The sequence below is a fragment of the Macrobrachium rosenbergii genome, chromosome 10 (assembly GCF_040412425.1).
Source record: "Macrobrachium rosenbergii isolate ZJJX-2024 chromosome 10, ASM4041242v1, whole genome shotgun sequence".
Taxonomy (NCBI): domain Eukaryota; kingdom Metazoa; phylum Arthropoda; class Malacostraca; order Decapoda; family Palaemonidae; genus Macrobrachium; species Macrobrachium rosenbergii.
The window spans coordinates 70,902,207-70,920,628 of NC_089750.1; the positions used below are offsets into that span (position 1 = coordinate 70,902,207).

At 34.3% G+C, this 18,422-nt stretch overlaps 1 protein-coding gene across 3 annotated transcripts in view; it reads right to left on the reverse strand.

The window, feature by feature from the left end:
- The window catches only part of grh (grainy head), a 378,710-nt gene that overhangs the window by 86,170 nt on the left and 274,118 nt on the right, over positions 1-18,422 (reverse strand). For all 3 annotated transcript variants that reach the window (XM_067110721.1, XM_067110722.1, XM_067110719.1), the window contains one exon: positions 45-207. In XM_067110721.1, coding sequence (XP_066966822.1) covers positions 45-207 — 163 coding nt within the window. The remainder of the gene's footprint in view (positions 1-44; positions 208-18,422) is intronic.

An 18,422-nucleotide genomic window follows, 5' to 3' on the forward strand; every position in this document is an offset into this window, starting at 1 on the left:
GACTTTTTGCCCCAAAAGAGATCGTGAAAGCCAATGACACTTACCTTGACGGTGCCGGATTTCAAAGGCTTCTCGGGGTCCGGTATGTACTCCATTGTGATGCCATAAAACTGGCCCTTGTTGATGTATGTGATGCGGTCGTCCTCCCTTCGCTGAGAGGTGGAGATCGGGGTCTCAAGGTGGTACTTGAAGCCGTACTGGCTGAATCTGTAGGTCACGAGGGAAAAAAGAAGAGAAACACAGTGTGAGTTGCATATCGACAATCATAAACCACATTTTTTTAAAAGGAACTCTTAAAACTAGACAGTAATGACGGAAAGTAGAAGGCAAACACACAAAACTACACAAGAATAAGCTACAGAATTTAGAGGATGCAAGTAAGCAGACAATTGATGGCAAAAGCATGAACAAACAAACAAACACGCGCGTAAGCCAACACGTAAAAGACAATCACAAACACGAACAAACACAAAATGTCAGCCCTTGCAAAATCCCAAATCAGGCCCGCAGGAAAGGCACAAGAAAATGGCAAGAGAAAGGGGAGGGAGATGACGGGGGGGGGGGAAGGGAACAGGCGTTGCTATAGGGGAAAAAGAAAGGATTGGGATTGAGGGAAAAGACGAAGAGAGGAGGTGTGGGGGAAGATGGACGAGTAATGGTTGATCACACTGGCAACCAGCAAATCGCTAAAGCATTGAAAGGAAGGGCCGTAATGGCTTTCAGAAATGGGAGTCACGGTGATTCCACGCATGAACTCAGGCCGTACGTACTCATTCTCCTCTCTCTCTCTCTTTGGGGAGACGGCCCGAAGGACTTCGTCTGCAGCAACGCTGTTGCAGTGTAGACAAGAATACAATGCAGGTAAAAACTAAGATATAAATAAGAATACTAGAATAATTACCGATACGCATCTTGAAATACAATTCGCAAATGAGACAGGTTTTAAAATAGGGCAAAACTGGTAAAATATGCGATACAAAGTAAAAAATTTGTGCAAAACAGCATAGCACAAAAAAATACAATAATATTTAACCCACTTCATTAAAAAATAACCACAGAAACACGAACACAACATGAATGAGCCATCCTGTAAAATCGTATCTAGGGACGATAGTGCAAAAATCGGAACTATCTCAAACCCTTGTGATGAAAAATATGAACTAGAATATCTCTTGGTAGAGCTAATACAAATTCTTATTGAGATGTTCCATCAAAAGTCAACTAAATCGCTATTCTGCAACAATACCATCAGCATTTAGATAAATGGTTTCTTTTCAAAATTAAACGCTTTTGTATGGCAACGCAGTTTTCCGGAGCTAATAGCAATCTTACACTAAGGAACACTAAAACGAGTAAAAAATAATGCGCGGAGTTTCTTCGGCGCAATCGAGTTTTCTGTTCAGCAGCTACAGCGTATCATTAAGGCCACCAAAAACAGATCTATCTTTCGGTGGTCTCGGTATAATGTTGTATGAGCCGGGGCCCATGAAACTTTAACCACGGCCAGGTGGTGGCGTATCCTATATCGTTGCCAGAAGCACGATTATGGCTAACTTTAACCTTAAATAAAATCAAAACTACTGAGGCTAGAGGGCTGCAATTCTGTATGTTCGATGATTGGAGGGTGGATGATCAACACAATTGGCAGCCCTCTAGCCTCAGTAGTTTTTAAGATCTGAGGGCGGACAGAAGAAGTGCGGACAGGAGAAAGTGCGGACGGACAGACAAAGCCGGCACAATAGTTTTCCTTTACAGAAAACTAAGAATTGGCATAAAATTGAAGAGCCATATTCAGTTATAATTATTAATAAAATTCAATTTCTTGACCACTAACAAGAAGCTTACGCAAGATCCATAATTTGACAGCTGTCAAACCTGACATTTTCTAAACGGGTAATTTTTGCCGATTTACCGAAAATAGTTACTAGAACTTAACCAAACCCGGTAGAAATCTACAGTACTTGAAATATTTATGAACCAAGGAACAATTTATGATGGTGGTCGTGATGATGCTGTATCTTAGAAACTACGATTATTTTTATTACGAAACAAGAACACATCGACGTGCGCTACACGCAGTCACACAAACACGCAAAGATGGCAAGATTGAAACAAAGTTTCCGAAATATTGAATAAGAGTGTATATACACACACCACATACACACACACACACACACACACACACACACACATATATATATATATATATATATAATGTTCAATTATGCACCCATTGGATTTTAATAAAAATAAAATTTAGTTTTATTTTTTAATAAAAATAAAATTTAGTTTTATTTATTTATTATATATATATATATATATATATATATATATATATATATATATATATATATATATATATATATATACAGTTCATATGCATACATGATTTTAAAAAAAAATAATATAAATTTTGGTGATCGCAAATACAATATTGTTGGATTGTGAATACGACCAAAACAGAAAACTCAATATTTTCCCCAGAAACAATTATTTACGATATAAAGACTAGTTCACAAAACAACAGCAAAACTATTTTTTTTTTTGCAACGAGGAAACGAATTTTCCGCTAAAGTAGGAAAAAGTCCACCATTTTTAATCCGTTGTTTCTAAACAATAAACGGACTTCCAAGTATTATAAAAATAGCCTAGTTAAAAATGCGTATGAAATTCTACTCTGCAATAGACTCACACAGACATATACTGAGCTAACAAAAAATTCCCAGATTCCCCAATGAATATTTTTCTATAGTCATCACTATCCTACCTTAGGTTTCCATACCCTTCTACAATTATAAAAATGCAACCTTCATTAATTTACACATCATACATATTATATATACTGTATATATATATATATATATATATATATATATATATATATATATATATATATATATATATATAAAAATAATTATATAAAATCTTTCACTAGCTTCCCTCACTTCTCCTCACTGTCCCCTATCAAGGCTATCGTCTGGAAATACCGTCGGCCATTTCTCTTCCGGGAAGACTCATTTCTCCTCCCGAGAACGTTTAACGAACCAATCATCCCCCTAATCATCCCGGATGCCGTCGGGGAAGATTTGCAGCGAAGGGCTGAAAGTGCCACAGGTGATCGGAGGAGACCCCGGAGGAATTAAAACGTCCAAAATTAATGAAAAAGCGAGAACTAACGGAAAGGAAAAGGAAGGTCTTAAAGAGGCATAAAATATTATCTCCGCTTTCGTCTTCTTATGCATCGAACATTAAAATCCTCGTGAGCGCGATGTTCACCCTAGATCGAAAGATAGGGGGTATCCCAGCCCCCAAAAGCTTCCCCCCACCCCCTCCACACTTACACACACACACACACACACAATCCAAGATTATCGTACTGATCAAGGAAAATGCATTGAAAAATTGACCAGATGCCGGCATGATGAAAACGAAATGGACAATGCCGAAATATAAGAACTCAAATGTTCATATTTTGAGTTTTTTTTTTCACGGGGTAAATTGACCAAGAAGTTAGCATGCTAAAGACGTAATGAAAAATAATGAAAAGTAGAAACTCAAATAAGTATTAAAGAGGAAAAATATTACAAAAGTAGAGAGAAACTCAGATTGGATCACCACAGTCAAAAGGATTGATCTCTGGGTCATTTACGACTATCCTGATAACAGGCAGAGAGGGTAATAAAACCGTATTAACATAACCGAGTAATACCAAATAAAACGAGTTGATCAAATGTCTATTTTAATTTTAAACGGTAAAAATAATAAATCCTAGAATTTGTGACTAATTTTTATAACAAGCAGACAGACTGACTTACGATTGAGTCACAAACAAGCAAACTGCTGCAACGTAACCGATTAATACCAAACAAGAAGAGTTGATAAATTTAAAAAGAAAAAAAAAATAATAAAATCCTAGAATTTATGGCTAATTTTTATAACAAACAGACAGACTGAGATACGACTGGGTCACAAACAAGCAAACTGTAACACACCAGAATAATACCAAAATACAAAGCGTTGATCACGTGTCTATGATTATTTTGAAAAGAAAAAAATAATTAAATCCTAGAATTTATGGCTAATTTTTACAACAAACAGACAGACTAACATAAGAAGAAGTCACAAAAAAAGCAAACTGGTGTAAAAACACATCCTATATGGAGGACATAAGACTCTGTCCTCAAGATGACCTGGGGATTGGAGGCGAAGGGCATAAAATGCCGATATCACGCTTTGCCCCACCGATAACACAAGTGTCTAGGGTCACGGAGTAGGTATTTTGAAAGGCGTAAGATTTGTCCTACTGAAAGACGGAGGCGACGAAGGGATACGAATAAGTTCCTGCCTCCAAATCACTGTAGCTTCGAAGATCGTGTGTTTTATGTATCAAGCTTATAATCCGGTAAGGCAAAGAGTATTAAATTTGTATCAAATTTTAACGCTAGTGAGAAATTTCTGTTTCATGAAAGTTGACATGTCTAAGTTTTTGGGTGCACTTAAGACAGGAGAGAGAGAGAGAGAGAGAGAGAGAGAGAGAGAGAGAGAGAGAGAGAGAGAGAGAGAGAGAGATGAAAATTATGTAAAAATTTACATGAAAAATGAAGAGTTAAGACAACAGAAAACAGAGAGAGAGAGAGAGAGAGAGAGTTATGGAGAAATTCATGAAAAAGAAACTAAAACAGCAGAAATTATCAATATAAATAAACTAATTTAACATGTATATATATATATATATATATATATATATATATATATATATATATATATATATATATATATATATATATATATATATAGATAGAGAGAGAGAGAGAGAGAGAGAGAGAGAGAGAGAGAGAGAGAGAGAGAGAGAGAGAGAGAGAGAGAAAAGGGGAAATGGAACCGGTAGTTCTCTAAAATATATTTCATCTGGTCATCCCGACGTCAAGAAATCGTTAATCTCTTACAAAAAGTCACCGGAAGTATCATTCCTCCATCAAATGGGCGAAGAACTTTCCATTCATGAATGAATGCCGTAACAAACGGAAAAATAAAGGAAGTTATTTAAATCCCATAATTAAATTAATTACACGAATTTCATATACTTATAACTCTTCAAAGAAGCTGTCCCTCAAACGTCGTTCCATGAGGCACGTTGCTTTGTTCAAGAGTACTGATATAAACATATCTCAAGTATTAATGTAATATTTAGCAACAAGAGGTGACTCGCAAGGGCATATATAATTTACAAAACCCGAGTATTTAATGTACGGAAGGTGTAAAATGTAATAATAACATCCACAACTAGAATCAAGATAAGATGAAAACTCTTTGGTTAATAATAATAATAATAATAATAATAATAATAATAATAATAATAATAATAATAATAGCATGAGTTCACTAAAATGGTGAGGAGATCCACGGTGGTGTAAATGTAAATATATATTAGATATATATATATATATATATATATATATATATATATATATATATATATATATATATATATATATACAAAATACGACAAAAACAAGCTTTCGAAAACCTACGCGATTCTCCTTCTCACTGGGGATTTCTTCACCAATGATAATAATAATAATAATAATAATAATAATAATAATAATAATAATAATAATAATAATAATAATAATAATAATTCTAAGAAGTTCACAATCTCGTGAAAAACAATGTGTAATGAAAATCCATAATTATATAGTAAACCATACTGCATAGTAATATAGTTTACTACATAATTGTGAATTTTTAGTACAATAATAATAATAATAATAATAATAATAATAATAATAATAATAATAATAAATTCACAATCTCGTGAAAAACAATTTTTGTAATAAAAATCCACAATTATATAGTAAACTACATTACGATGTGTAATATACTTAACTATATAATTGTGGATTTTTAGTACACAAATAATAATAATAATAATAATAATAATAATAATAATAATAATAATAATAATAATAATAATAATATTAAGAAATTCACAATATCGTAGAAAACAATTTGTGTAATAAAAATCCACAATTATATAGCAAACTTTATTACCATGTGTAATATAGTTTACTATATAATTGTGTATTTTTATTACGCAAATAATAATAATAATAATAATAATAATAATAATAATAATAATAAAAAAACATTTATCCTACAAGTTCGAGACTTTGCAAACACCACCGGAGACTTTCTTCCTCTCCCTCCACTTCTTCCACTGAAGTTCCGAGTGAAGTTTTGAGACGCCGAACGTCCTGAATAATGAAGTTGTAAGGTGACGACGTTTACGACTCTCATCCATGATAAACTTCTCACGAGAAGTTCACAGCCTTTTGGGCGCGAATAATAGGGTGCGAAAGGGCGGGAGGAAGAAAGATTTCCAAGGAGAAATGAGGACAAACGGATTTAAAATTCTGCCCAAAAATTGATCACCGATACGAAGGGAAGGTGCGCATTTATGTATTATGATAAGTACGCGTATTAATACGAGGGGATTATGTTTGTATACGTAAAGATTGAGCATTCGTATGGCAGTTAATATACATTCAACATATATCCACAGATGAGAAACGAAAATTTTAAGAAATTTGCATCAATATTTTTCATAAACTGATAAAGCAGATTTTCATACGGTTATGTATACATACGTACACACACATGTAAGTATATATATTTATGTGTATATATATTATGTATATACATATATATATATATATATATATATATATATATATATATATATATATATATATATATATATATATATATATATATATATATGTATGAATGTATGTATATAATATCAACTGATAAATGTAGGTATTTATAGGCATATATATGTTATGTATGTGAATATATGTTATATATACATATATATACAAAATATATGTGTAATATGTGTTCGTGTGCCTGTTTGTGCATGATAAACAATAAATTACTTCATGCCAAAAGAAAAACAGGAAATTCTAAAATTCAGCGCCAAACTAAAATTATATATCAAACTGAGAAATACGAAACAAACACACGTATTTTACGACATCTAAAAACACCAAAAATAATAATGGAAAATATTCATCGTATGAATAAAGATATAAAAACTCTTAGACCCAGGAAGGGTCACTGATCTTACGTGCGGAGCAGCTTACATCATCCCATCGTTACTAATGTAATGGCAGTTCAACGGGCAATTGACGTAACTATCTTGAGATTTCATGGGAGGGATGACGTAACCTTCGGGATACTGAATAACCATCTCACATGGGAGTGGATTTTAATATATATACATATATATATATATATATATATATATATATATATATATATATATATATATATATATATATATATATATATATATATATATATATATATATATATATATATATATATATATATATATATATATATATATGTTACAAAATCGTTTTGGAATGTGAAAATAAGTATTTAGGTAAAGATTGCATGAATTAGAAAATGTGTGTCGTATCCCCTCTCGAAATAAGAAGAAATCACAACTCGCCTAGAAGACATCAATATCATTCTTAATACTTTACACCAGTCTGCCGATTTCTGTTAAGAAATACAGCGGTACACTAAAATGGAAAGAGAACTCAACAATTAGCGAAGTTCCAACGAAAAAGCTTTACATAAATAACTAATGGGGGTTACATTCTTACTGATGTACGCAGCTAAAAGGGCGATTAATTGCCAGTGGCAATGCGAATACGCATAAAGACACATACATGCAAACAGACACAGTAGCACGTTATATATATATATATATATATATATATATATATATATATATATATATATATATATATATATATATATATATATATATATATCTCCCAAACAACCCACAAGGCCACTTAGCAAGATAATCCATGATGGAGATCGAACGAAAGCTTCCATGGTAACGACGCCAACTGCCTCAAGAAAAAGGATTTTTGTGCTTGAGAGCAAGCGAGCGAGCGAGCAAGCAAACCAACTATCTAACTCACTCCCTCACTCTCCTGCCTTTTTGTTCTTCTTCTTCTTCTTCTTCATTGCGTTAGACAGGGTGATTGCTGGTACTCACAACGAATGAGGATTAAAAAAAATAAAAAAAGGGGGTTATGATTGCAATTCTCTCTCTCTCTCCGTGTTCTCTCGGGGCCTATGATTGCACTTAATTTAGAGTGCACCCTTTTTTTCTCTCTTTCGCTCTTAATTGCTGTTACGGAGAATAGAAATGTCTACTGTTTTTTCTCCTCTCTCTCTCTCCTCTCTCTCTCTCTCTCTCTCTCTCTCTCTCTCTCTCTCTCTCTCTCTCTCGTTAGGCCAATGGTTTCCAGACGGATGAAATAACTCTCTCGTTTGCGTCGGGGCGTCGTAAAATTCAGGATCGTAAGAGGAAGTAAAATGGTAAAATTTACGATTTTTTTTTCTTAAAGCGTGTACGATTGCATATTTTCTTATCTTTTTTATCATTAGGGAAGAAGACACATTGAAGAGGTTTTTTTTTTCCTCTCTTTCTAAATTCCTCACGTCTTCACAATACATTTTGTCTTAACGAAGTGATTAGGTTTATAAATTACATTGTTACATGTACTGTCAACGTAAATACATACATACACACCCGTATATGGATGTTGAGAAGTATAAATTATGGCACCTACAACAAACAAACACTGTATATATATATATATATATATATATATATATATATATATATATATATATATATATATATATAAAATACATACATGTATATATGAACACACAATATATATACATATATATATATATAAATATATATATATATATATATATATATATATATATATATATATATATATATATATATATATATATATATATATATAATAAATACATACATGTATATATGAACACACAATATATATACATATATATATATATATATATATATATATATATTTTTATTATGTATATATACATACACACACACAACCATAAGAGAGGTATGTCAGAATACTCACAATTACAGGAGAAACATAATAAAGGGAAAGATGACACTGTAATACGGAAAAAGATTCCACTTTTCGTTCAAAGGCACCTAATTAAAATTCAACAAGGCGCCCCTGTCGATAATGAAGCTAATTGGAGTCTTCGTCCGTAGTAACACCTCGGATAATTTATGTAAGATGCCACTATCTGATATGAACGGTCCGAAAAACAGACTTGTTAAAAATATACACGTATATAAATATATAAAAATGTGCCTACACGTATATATATATATATATATATATATATATGTATGTATGTATAATATATATATATATATATATATATATATATATATATATATATATATATATATATATATATATATATATATATATATATATATATATATATATATATATATATATATAGAGAGAGAGAGAGAGAGAGAGAGAGAGAGAGAGAGAGAGAGAGAGAGAGAGAGAGAGAGAGAGAATGTAATTTTGATAAATGTGACTGACAGAACACACATACCTACTGTATATACATACATATGTGCACACACATACACATACATGTATATATATATATATATTTATATATATATATATATATATATATATATATATGTATGTATGTAGATATATATAAAATATATATAAATATATATATATATATATATATATATATATATATATATATATATATATATATATATATATATATATATATATATATATATATATATATATATATATATATATAATATGTATAGTTCTGTTTGTATAATCGTGCGCGAAGGCAGAACGCCTGAGGTAATATTTAAGATTCGCTTTCATCACGGATTAGGAAAAAGCTTAGGAAAAGATTAATTCTACAAGTGTTTGCCGACTTTCTTCTTCCTAAGGGCGAGATCATCCGGAAATTCGAAGAAATCAGAGGCCCCAGGGATGTGACTTGCATCTGTCGAGTGAATGATGAAAATAAATTTGATCGCGCGTGGGTAATGTGTTTGTTTTACGCTAGCCTTATTTACCACGAATATTTTGCATACGATTAGTATAGGTAGCAAATGGTGGCTGAATCATTAAGGTATACAGCTCTTGCAGAGACATTCTTTGAAGGTTTATACATACATATATCTATAATATATATATATATATATATATATATATATATATATATATATATATATATATATATATATATATATACACATATATATACATATATATATACATATATATATATATATATATATATATATATATATATATATATATATATATATATATATATATATATATATATATATATATATATATATACATATAAACATTCACACATACACACATAATGAAAAGCTGTGCATATTCATCTTTTGCAGCTGAATTACAACTCAATAAATACGATTGACCATCGTATCACCCTGCATGCACAAAATAAATATTTCTAAAGCTGGGAACTGAACTGGCCAAGAAACACGCATACACACGTAATTCTGTTACAGTGTGCCTCCGATTCCTTTCATTCCTTTAGGCAAAGAAAACAAGAATGTTGAAACTCCACACAAAGAAGACACACACAGATATCCCCTTTGAAAGGTAATTCGTGTCGAGAAAAATCTGAAAGTTGATTACATCACGGATATCAATTAGGGCATCATATTCTTCTTCGTGGATTACATCCACCTCAGTAACAAAAATGGACAGGATCAAAAATGAAGGAATAAGAGGAACCACTAAAGTCGTTTAACTCTCAAAGAAGGCCCAACAAAGAAGACTGCAGTGGTATGGCCATGTGATGAGAAGGGAAGAGACATATGTAGGGAGGAGAGTGGAGCAGATGGAGGTTAAGTTAAGTATATTAGTTTTACCAGACCACTGAGCTGATGAACAGCTCTCCTAGGGCTGGCTCGAAGGATTAGATTTATTTTACGTGGCTAGGAACCAATTGGTTACCTAGCAACCGGACCTACAGGTTATTGTGGAATCCGAACCCCATTGTAACGAGAAATGAATTTCTATCACCAGAAATAAATTCCTCTAATTCTTCATTGGCCGGTCGGAGAATCGAACTCGGGCCCAGCAGAGTACTATCCCAGAACGGTACCCACCTTTCCAATGAGGAACTAAGTGCCTGGAGGGACAACAAGAGGAAGACCGAAGCGAAGGTGGATGGATGTAGTTAGAGAAGATCTGAGAGACAAACAATTGTCAAAGGATGATGTGTTTGACCGAGCCACGTGGAGGAGGAAAGCTGTCAGAGGCATCGACCCCACATAGAAGTGGGGAAAAAAGATGCAGAAAAAGAAGATTCTCCGTGGATTACATACGCTAATATCTTCCGTTGACATGATTCTTCAGCAAGGTGTATAAGGGTCGACTTCTATAGGTATCAGTTAATGTAAGAATATCAAGAGATATACATATACATAAACGTGAAGATAAAGGGTACTGTAAATTATCAGTTTCTTTCAAGATTTCACCAAAATCAACCAACGCTGGATGAAGAAAAATGATGAAAAGTGAAACAAGGAGTATTATCACCGTAGACTTTTATCACTCATCACGGGCTGTTTTGGGAAGACGAATAATGAGACAGCGAATTAGTCATGAATGGAGAGCGAATAAGGACGGAGAGAGCTGAAAAGGGATCTCAGATTTTGATGATAATGATGATGATGATTATTTTGATGATGATGATGATGATGATTCTGATGACTGGAAGAAAAAAAATAATACCCACCAAGGTTCTGGTAATGAAATTGCAGTCAGTTTAGTTGAGCACACCCTACGAATATGACAAGTGGGATGTAATATTACCAAGGGTTATGAGAGAGAGAGAGAGAGAGAGAGAGAGAGAGAGAGGGAGAGAGAGAGAGAGATTACTGGGTTAGAAGTTTTGAAAGGATGAGAGAGAGAGAGAGAGAGAGAGAGAGAGAGAGAGAGAGAGAGAGAGAGAGAGAGAGAGAGGTTAGCAAAGAATAAGTATCTGGAAAGTTTGAAAGGATGAAGTAGAGAGAGAGAGAGAGAGAGAGAGAGAGAGAGAGAGAGAGAGAGAGAGAGAGAGAGAGAGAGAGAGAGAGTAGGAGGTGTCTGGAGTCTGAAAGGATGGAGTAGAGAGAGAGAGAGAGAGAGAGAGAGAGAGAGAGAGAGAGAGAGAGAGAGAGAGAGAGAGAGAGAGAGATTAGCGCTGGTTCTCAGTCTGTGGTGGCGTGAGATCCCATCCATCATATAGCAGTGGCAGACTGAGTTATTGCCTCCCTCCCCCTTCATTATAACCGACTCTTTAATTCCTTCCTCCTAACTCCATTCCATCTTCATTCTTGCGCCTGGTTCGTCCCATCTCTCATTCCCATGTTAGGAGGAGGAGGAGGAGGAGGAGGAGGAGGGGGAAGAAACCTCCTCCTCCTCCTCCTCCTCCACCGCGATATTTATTTTTAATCTCCTTTTCTGATAATCTGTCTTTCGCTCTATGAGGCGGAATGAGACGGTGTGTCAGGCTGGTACGTATGAGCACTGGTACACTGCATTAATACAACGTATATATATATATATATATATATATATATATATATATATATATATATATATATATATATATATATATATATATATATATATATATATATATATATATATATTAAGGAATTAGATTTCACCAGTCTCTTATATTATCTGAGTATAACTGCACTGAGAATATGTATATAATAAATATTTAATTTCTTTGCATATAAATTATTTACATGTATATTATATATATATATATATATATATATATATATATATATATATATATATATATATATATATATATATATATATAACACATACATGTAAGTAATTCATATTCAAAGAAATTAAATATATTATATACATATTCTCAGTGCATTTATGCCGGGCAATATGCGAGACTGATAAAATCTAATTCGCCAAAGTACTCCGGAAACACAAGAGAGGCAAAGGAATCCCAAAGTTTAAAGGTAGAGGGAGAGAAGATGCACTCAAAATGACTTACTCTCGAGGGCAAGGTCACAATATAAGAAGAATTGGAAGGAGAGTGCCGGAAAAAAAAAAAAAAAAAAAAAAAAGGGAACTTTCCGAAGACTGGTCAATCAGACGGGGAAGTTGGCTAATTGGCTGTCGATAAAGGTGGCTTTATCCCAGCACGAACTATTGGTTTAGGGCGGCCCGTAAGTGTGGTAAGGAGTGAAAAATTGATTCTCGATTTCACCATCTACTTTAGTGAAGAAATGAAATGATGAATGACGTCTCATCAAGCTTACACCGCTGAATAAAACTTTTCATTTACCATTTTTTTTAGAACGCCAAGGGTAGGTATCTCTGTACCATCAACTGACAGAGTCTCAGGAAAAAAAAAAAAAATAAAGACCGTAAGAGAAAATGAATGGCTCTTCCCTTGAATAAAAAAAAAGAGGCCGCATTCTTGTCTTTAAATGGACGTAGTAAGGTTTTATGAGTTATGGGAAACAATTTTTCCAAATCCTTTTACAGACATATTCAAGGACAACCTTCCAGCGAAGGGAAGCTCAACAACAGAAGCCAAGACTGGAAAACCACCCGAAAATCTTTCAATTCGAATTCCTGGAAGAGGGCAACTAGAGTAAAACCTTCCTTACAAAGAAAACATCACTCTTAGCAAGGGCGAACGCAGTACGTGATCACACTCTCAGTCTCTGAAAGGAGGTATCCTTGGTACTGACAATATAGAAACGTAGCCAATTTGAAAAAAAATTCTAGGATTGCCGTTTATGTCAAAGTAAAATTTATTCTTTTCTGCTATATACTGTGTTGGTAAAATACGGGAATCTCTTTGCTGCCAGAGAGAATATGAGTAAAATTACGGGAATGCTTTTTTTCGGGTCAAGACAACATTGATAAAATTCTGGGGCGCCATCTTTCTTACAGCAAAACTCAACCCGAAAACCTGAAGGAACATACGAGTCATGATACAGGAAACTTTTCTCTTGGGAGTCCCTGAATTTCAGAGTTTTATTTGACCGCGACTAAACCAATCGCAAACGTATTTCACATTAATTCAGGAAGTTCAGCACAGACCCAATACCGTAAGCATGGATGACAGATCCTGTGCCCCGCAAGGAGCTTCGACCAATCACAAATCAGTGAAAGCCCACAACAAAAACTACCAAACATCAACGAAGGATTCAATAAAATCAAAATAAAATCTCGTGCCGCATCACCAGACAAAGAAAACGAGATGCAAATTAATTATCTGTCATAATGTCCGGTAGATGGCAGTGATATGCTGTACAAGTCGGACTGAGGGAAGCTTCTTGTACGTGGTTTTCCCCCAGAATTCCTCCGAAGAGAAGGGAAATAGCTCACGGATAACCACCAAGTTTTAGTTTCCTCTGGACAGCATGGTGTTGATCATGCATTCCAGTGAGATGATGCAGAAGACATTAATCGGGTTAACGGTTAGGTTAATGCTGACAAGATATCACTGGAACCTCTTAATAACGACACTGATACTCTTTTAAGAAGAATCGAAGCGCAAACAATAATAACACAAAAGGATCAAGTTAACGTTTCTGAATGGTCTGATTAAGGCTACTGAGTAGAAATCACCAGCAGGTTAAAGAGAAATGTATGGGACATATATCTTCCAATAATAAACAAATAACGGGATACATAATACATACGAAACAGCTTAAAAAGAAGAACCAACAAAAGACGTAACATTACGGCGTGCAAAATGATTTAAGAGGTAAAATTTATCACCCTTTTTAACCATCTCCAACAAGCTTCAGTACGTGCACTATCAGTTACCGATATATAATGTCTTTGAAAAACCGAAAAAAGCAAATTAAAAAGGCCTATACAGTCATAAAGATTCATATTTTCTTTCTCTTTCTCTTAAGAATCCAGCCAAAGCCAAGCCCAAATGAAAAAAAAAAAAAACTCACACAATTAGCTGAATCATTCATGGTGAATTCTCTTGCATTTTCAAAACACTAATTGTTTAAGTGGCTGGCTATCATATAGATAATTAGGAGTCATATTGCAGTGGGTATAAAAAGTAATAATGATCATGATGACAACAATGACGTCGATGGTGATAATATGAGAAAACATTTAAGGAAATTTAAATTTAACTGATATTATTCTTCCGGAGGTTATTTTCCATAATGCATAACAAAGCAACGTGACAAACATAAACAAAAACACAGACATAATATATATGTATATAGAGTAAATATATACACATATATTTATATGTGTAATATATATATATATATATATATATATATATATATATATATATATTTATATATTATATATAATATATATTATATATACACAAACACACATATATATGTGTGTGTGTAAACAAAAGTATTTCCTCCTAAAACAACAATATGCAACTTATAATTTTCCCGCATATTTACGATAAACAAATCAGTACACAAGACAAAATCTAGAACGATAAACAAAAGACGAACACGCTTCAGACACACCAGAAGGGGCTTCTTGGGCATCCTAACTTATTATCATATTATGCCCACAACTACGCATACCCTGACCACTCGTAGCCCTATGGCCTGAAACTCATCATACCTTCCAAACGAATTCATTTCACGCCAAGATTTTTTTTTCTTTTTTTGCGCTGCACGATCTCGCTAACCTCTTTACCTCTCTCTTACATACCCTCCTCATCCCTGTTCTTCCTTTTTTTAGTTTTCTGTAAAAAAAAACTATTGTGCCGGCTGTTGTTTGTCCGCCCTCAGATCTCAAAAACTACCGAGGCTAGAGGGCTGCAAATTGGTATGTTGATCATCCACCCTCCAATCATCAAACATACCAAATTGCAGCCCTCTAGCCCCAGTAGCTTTTATTTTATTTAAGGTCAAGGTTAGCCACGATCGTGCGTCTGGCAACGATGCAGGATATGCCACCACCGGGCCGTGATTAAAGTTTCATGGGCCGCGGCTCATACAGCATTATACCGAGACCACCGAGAGATAGATCTATTTTCGGTGGCCTTGATTATACGCTGTACAGAAAACTCGATTGCGCCGAAGAAACTTCGGCGCAATTAATACTTGTTTTTAATTTACCTGTCCTTCTTATCCCATTCCTCTTTACACTGACGTGCCTCCTTTGGTAAATTCGTCTTTCTAATTACTTCTCTAATATTTATTGTCTTCCTTCTATTAATTTTTAAAACTTTTCATCCTTTTTTTTATATCTTTACTCTCCCCTCCCTCTTATTCAAGGTTATTCTCTTTCCTCCTATTCCGTTTTTAACTAATTCTTCAGTGTTCTCTTTTTGTTCCTCCGTCATACACTCACTTCTCCTCTCCCATAATTCCCTCTGTGTTCCCTTACTTTAAATTTCCATCATCCTTTACACTTCTTCAATAATTTTCTTATTTCTTTCCGTTTCCTCCGCTATTCCCCTATCGTATTCTTCCTTTCCTCCATTATTCTCCTTCCTTCCTTATTTACAGTTTCCAGCTATTTCTTAATCCTTAATTTCGCCTATGATTCATTCCGCTTCTTTCTCATCCATCTTTCCTCAGTTCTTCATTTCCTTCGTTAGCAATATCTTCTTTCTCCTTCTACATTTACTTCCCTCTCCTGTTTCTCCTCTTTCTCTTTTACCTCCGATATCCATTTCCCCCTCCTCCGCTGCTCCTGTTCTTCTATTTCCTCCGTTCCTTCTCTCCATCTTTCTCCTCCGATATTACCTTCCCCTCTTCTCTGTTCCTAACCATTCATCTTTCTCCTCCTTTCCACTTCTTCCTCCTCTCACTCCTCCTACTTCACCTTCCCTTTCCTACGTTCCTTCTATTCTTCTTCCTCCTCCGTTCCTCCTCTTCTGCTTTCTCCCCCGATATCACCTTCCCTCTCTTCCGTTCCTCCTCCCAAGAGGAGAAAAAGAGAAGAGAATAGAGAAGAGGAGAGAAGAAAAAGGACTACAGACTCCTTCGCTCCTTCTACTCTTCTTCCTGTTCCGTTCCTCCTCTTCCTCTCTTTCCTCCGATATCACCGTCCCTCTCCTCCGTTTCTCTTCCCAAGAAGAGAAGAGAAGAGAAGAGAAGAGAAGAGAAGAGAAGAGAAGAGACGAGAAGAGAAGGGAATAAAAGAGAAGAAGAGTACGGACGGGGTCAATCCCTGCCACGGCAGCCGACGTCAGGCTCTTTGTAAGGGAGAGGGAGTGCTGAATTGCGTGTTCCTCTCCTAATTGCTCTTCTCTTGAAGACGCTTCAGCAGCAGCAGCAGCAGCAGCATCAGCTGCATCAGCTGCAGCAGAGGCAGCACCAACAGCAGCATCCACGGAAGACACATTCTTACCCGAAGACGCCTTCGCCCCAACAACCTTTTACTTGTTTTCAATTTTTTTTTCCTTTTTTTTCGTTGCTGATTCGTATTCCAGCCTCTCTCTCTCTCTCTCTCTCTCTCTCTCTCTCTCTCTCTCTCTCTCTCTCTCTCTCTCTCTCTCTCTTGAGTTGTTTCTTGGTGCGCGCGCGTGTGTGTATGTATATTTATATATGTATGCATGTATGTGTATATATATATATAAATAAATAAATAAATAAATATATATATATATATATATATATATATATATATATATAATAAACAAACGGGTCTTTAATGTGTAAATATTTCTTTTTACGTATGTATACATATCCAGATATAATCATTTATAAGTAATAAGTATAAATACATACATGGGCGCACACACACACACACACACACACACACACACACACATATATATATATATATATATATATATATATATATATATATATATATATAAATATATACTGACCACAAATAAGTTACATTGCTTCCACCTATGTATATTTATTATAAACGCACCGTACGCATTTATACAGATAAACATACCGTAAGTATACATATGCGAATACATGTTACCGTATCACCGCCGCCCCCATCCCTCCGACTGATAATTAACTTTTTTGCGTCGAGTTGTACTTGTCAATTACTCTTGTAACGTTCATGTCTCGCTGGTAAGTAGTTTTTGTTCTTCCATTTAGGATAATTAGAAAGCTTTTACGTAATGTAATTCTCTCTCTCTCTCTCTTTAAAAAAGACGGAGAATAAGAACTCAAAAAGTGGGAGGTGACAGAAAAACCTAAGTTCTATGTCAATGAAATTTGTACCTCTGGAGGATTCAAAATTTTCTCCCTGAATCTGAATAAATAAACTTCTTACAACACCCAAAATGTCCACTTTCTCTCTCTCTCTCTCTCTCTCTCTCTCTCTCTCTCTCTACGAAAAACGGAGAAAAAGAGCTCAAAAAGTGAGTGGTGACAGAAAAACCTAAGTTTTATGTTAATGAAATTTGTACCGCTAGAGGATTCAAGTATTTCTCCCTGAAATAGACTAAATAAACTAAAATGTCCACTTATACGCTTAAAGGAGAGAGAGAGA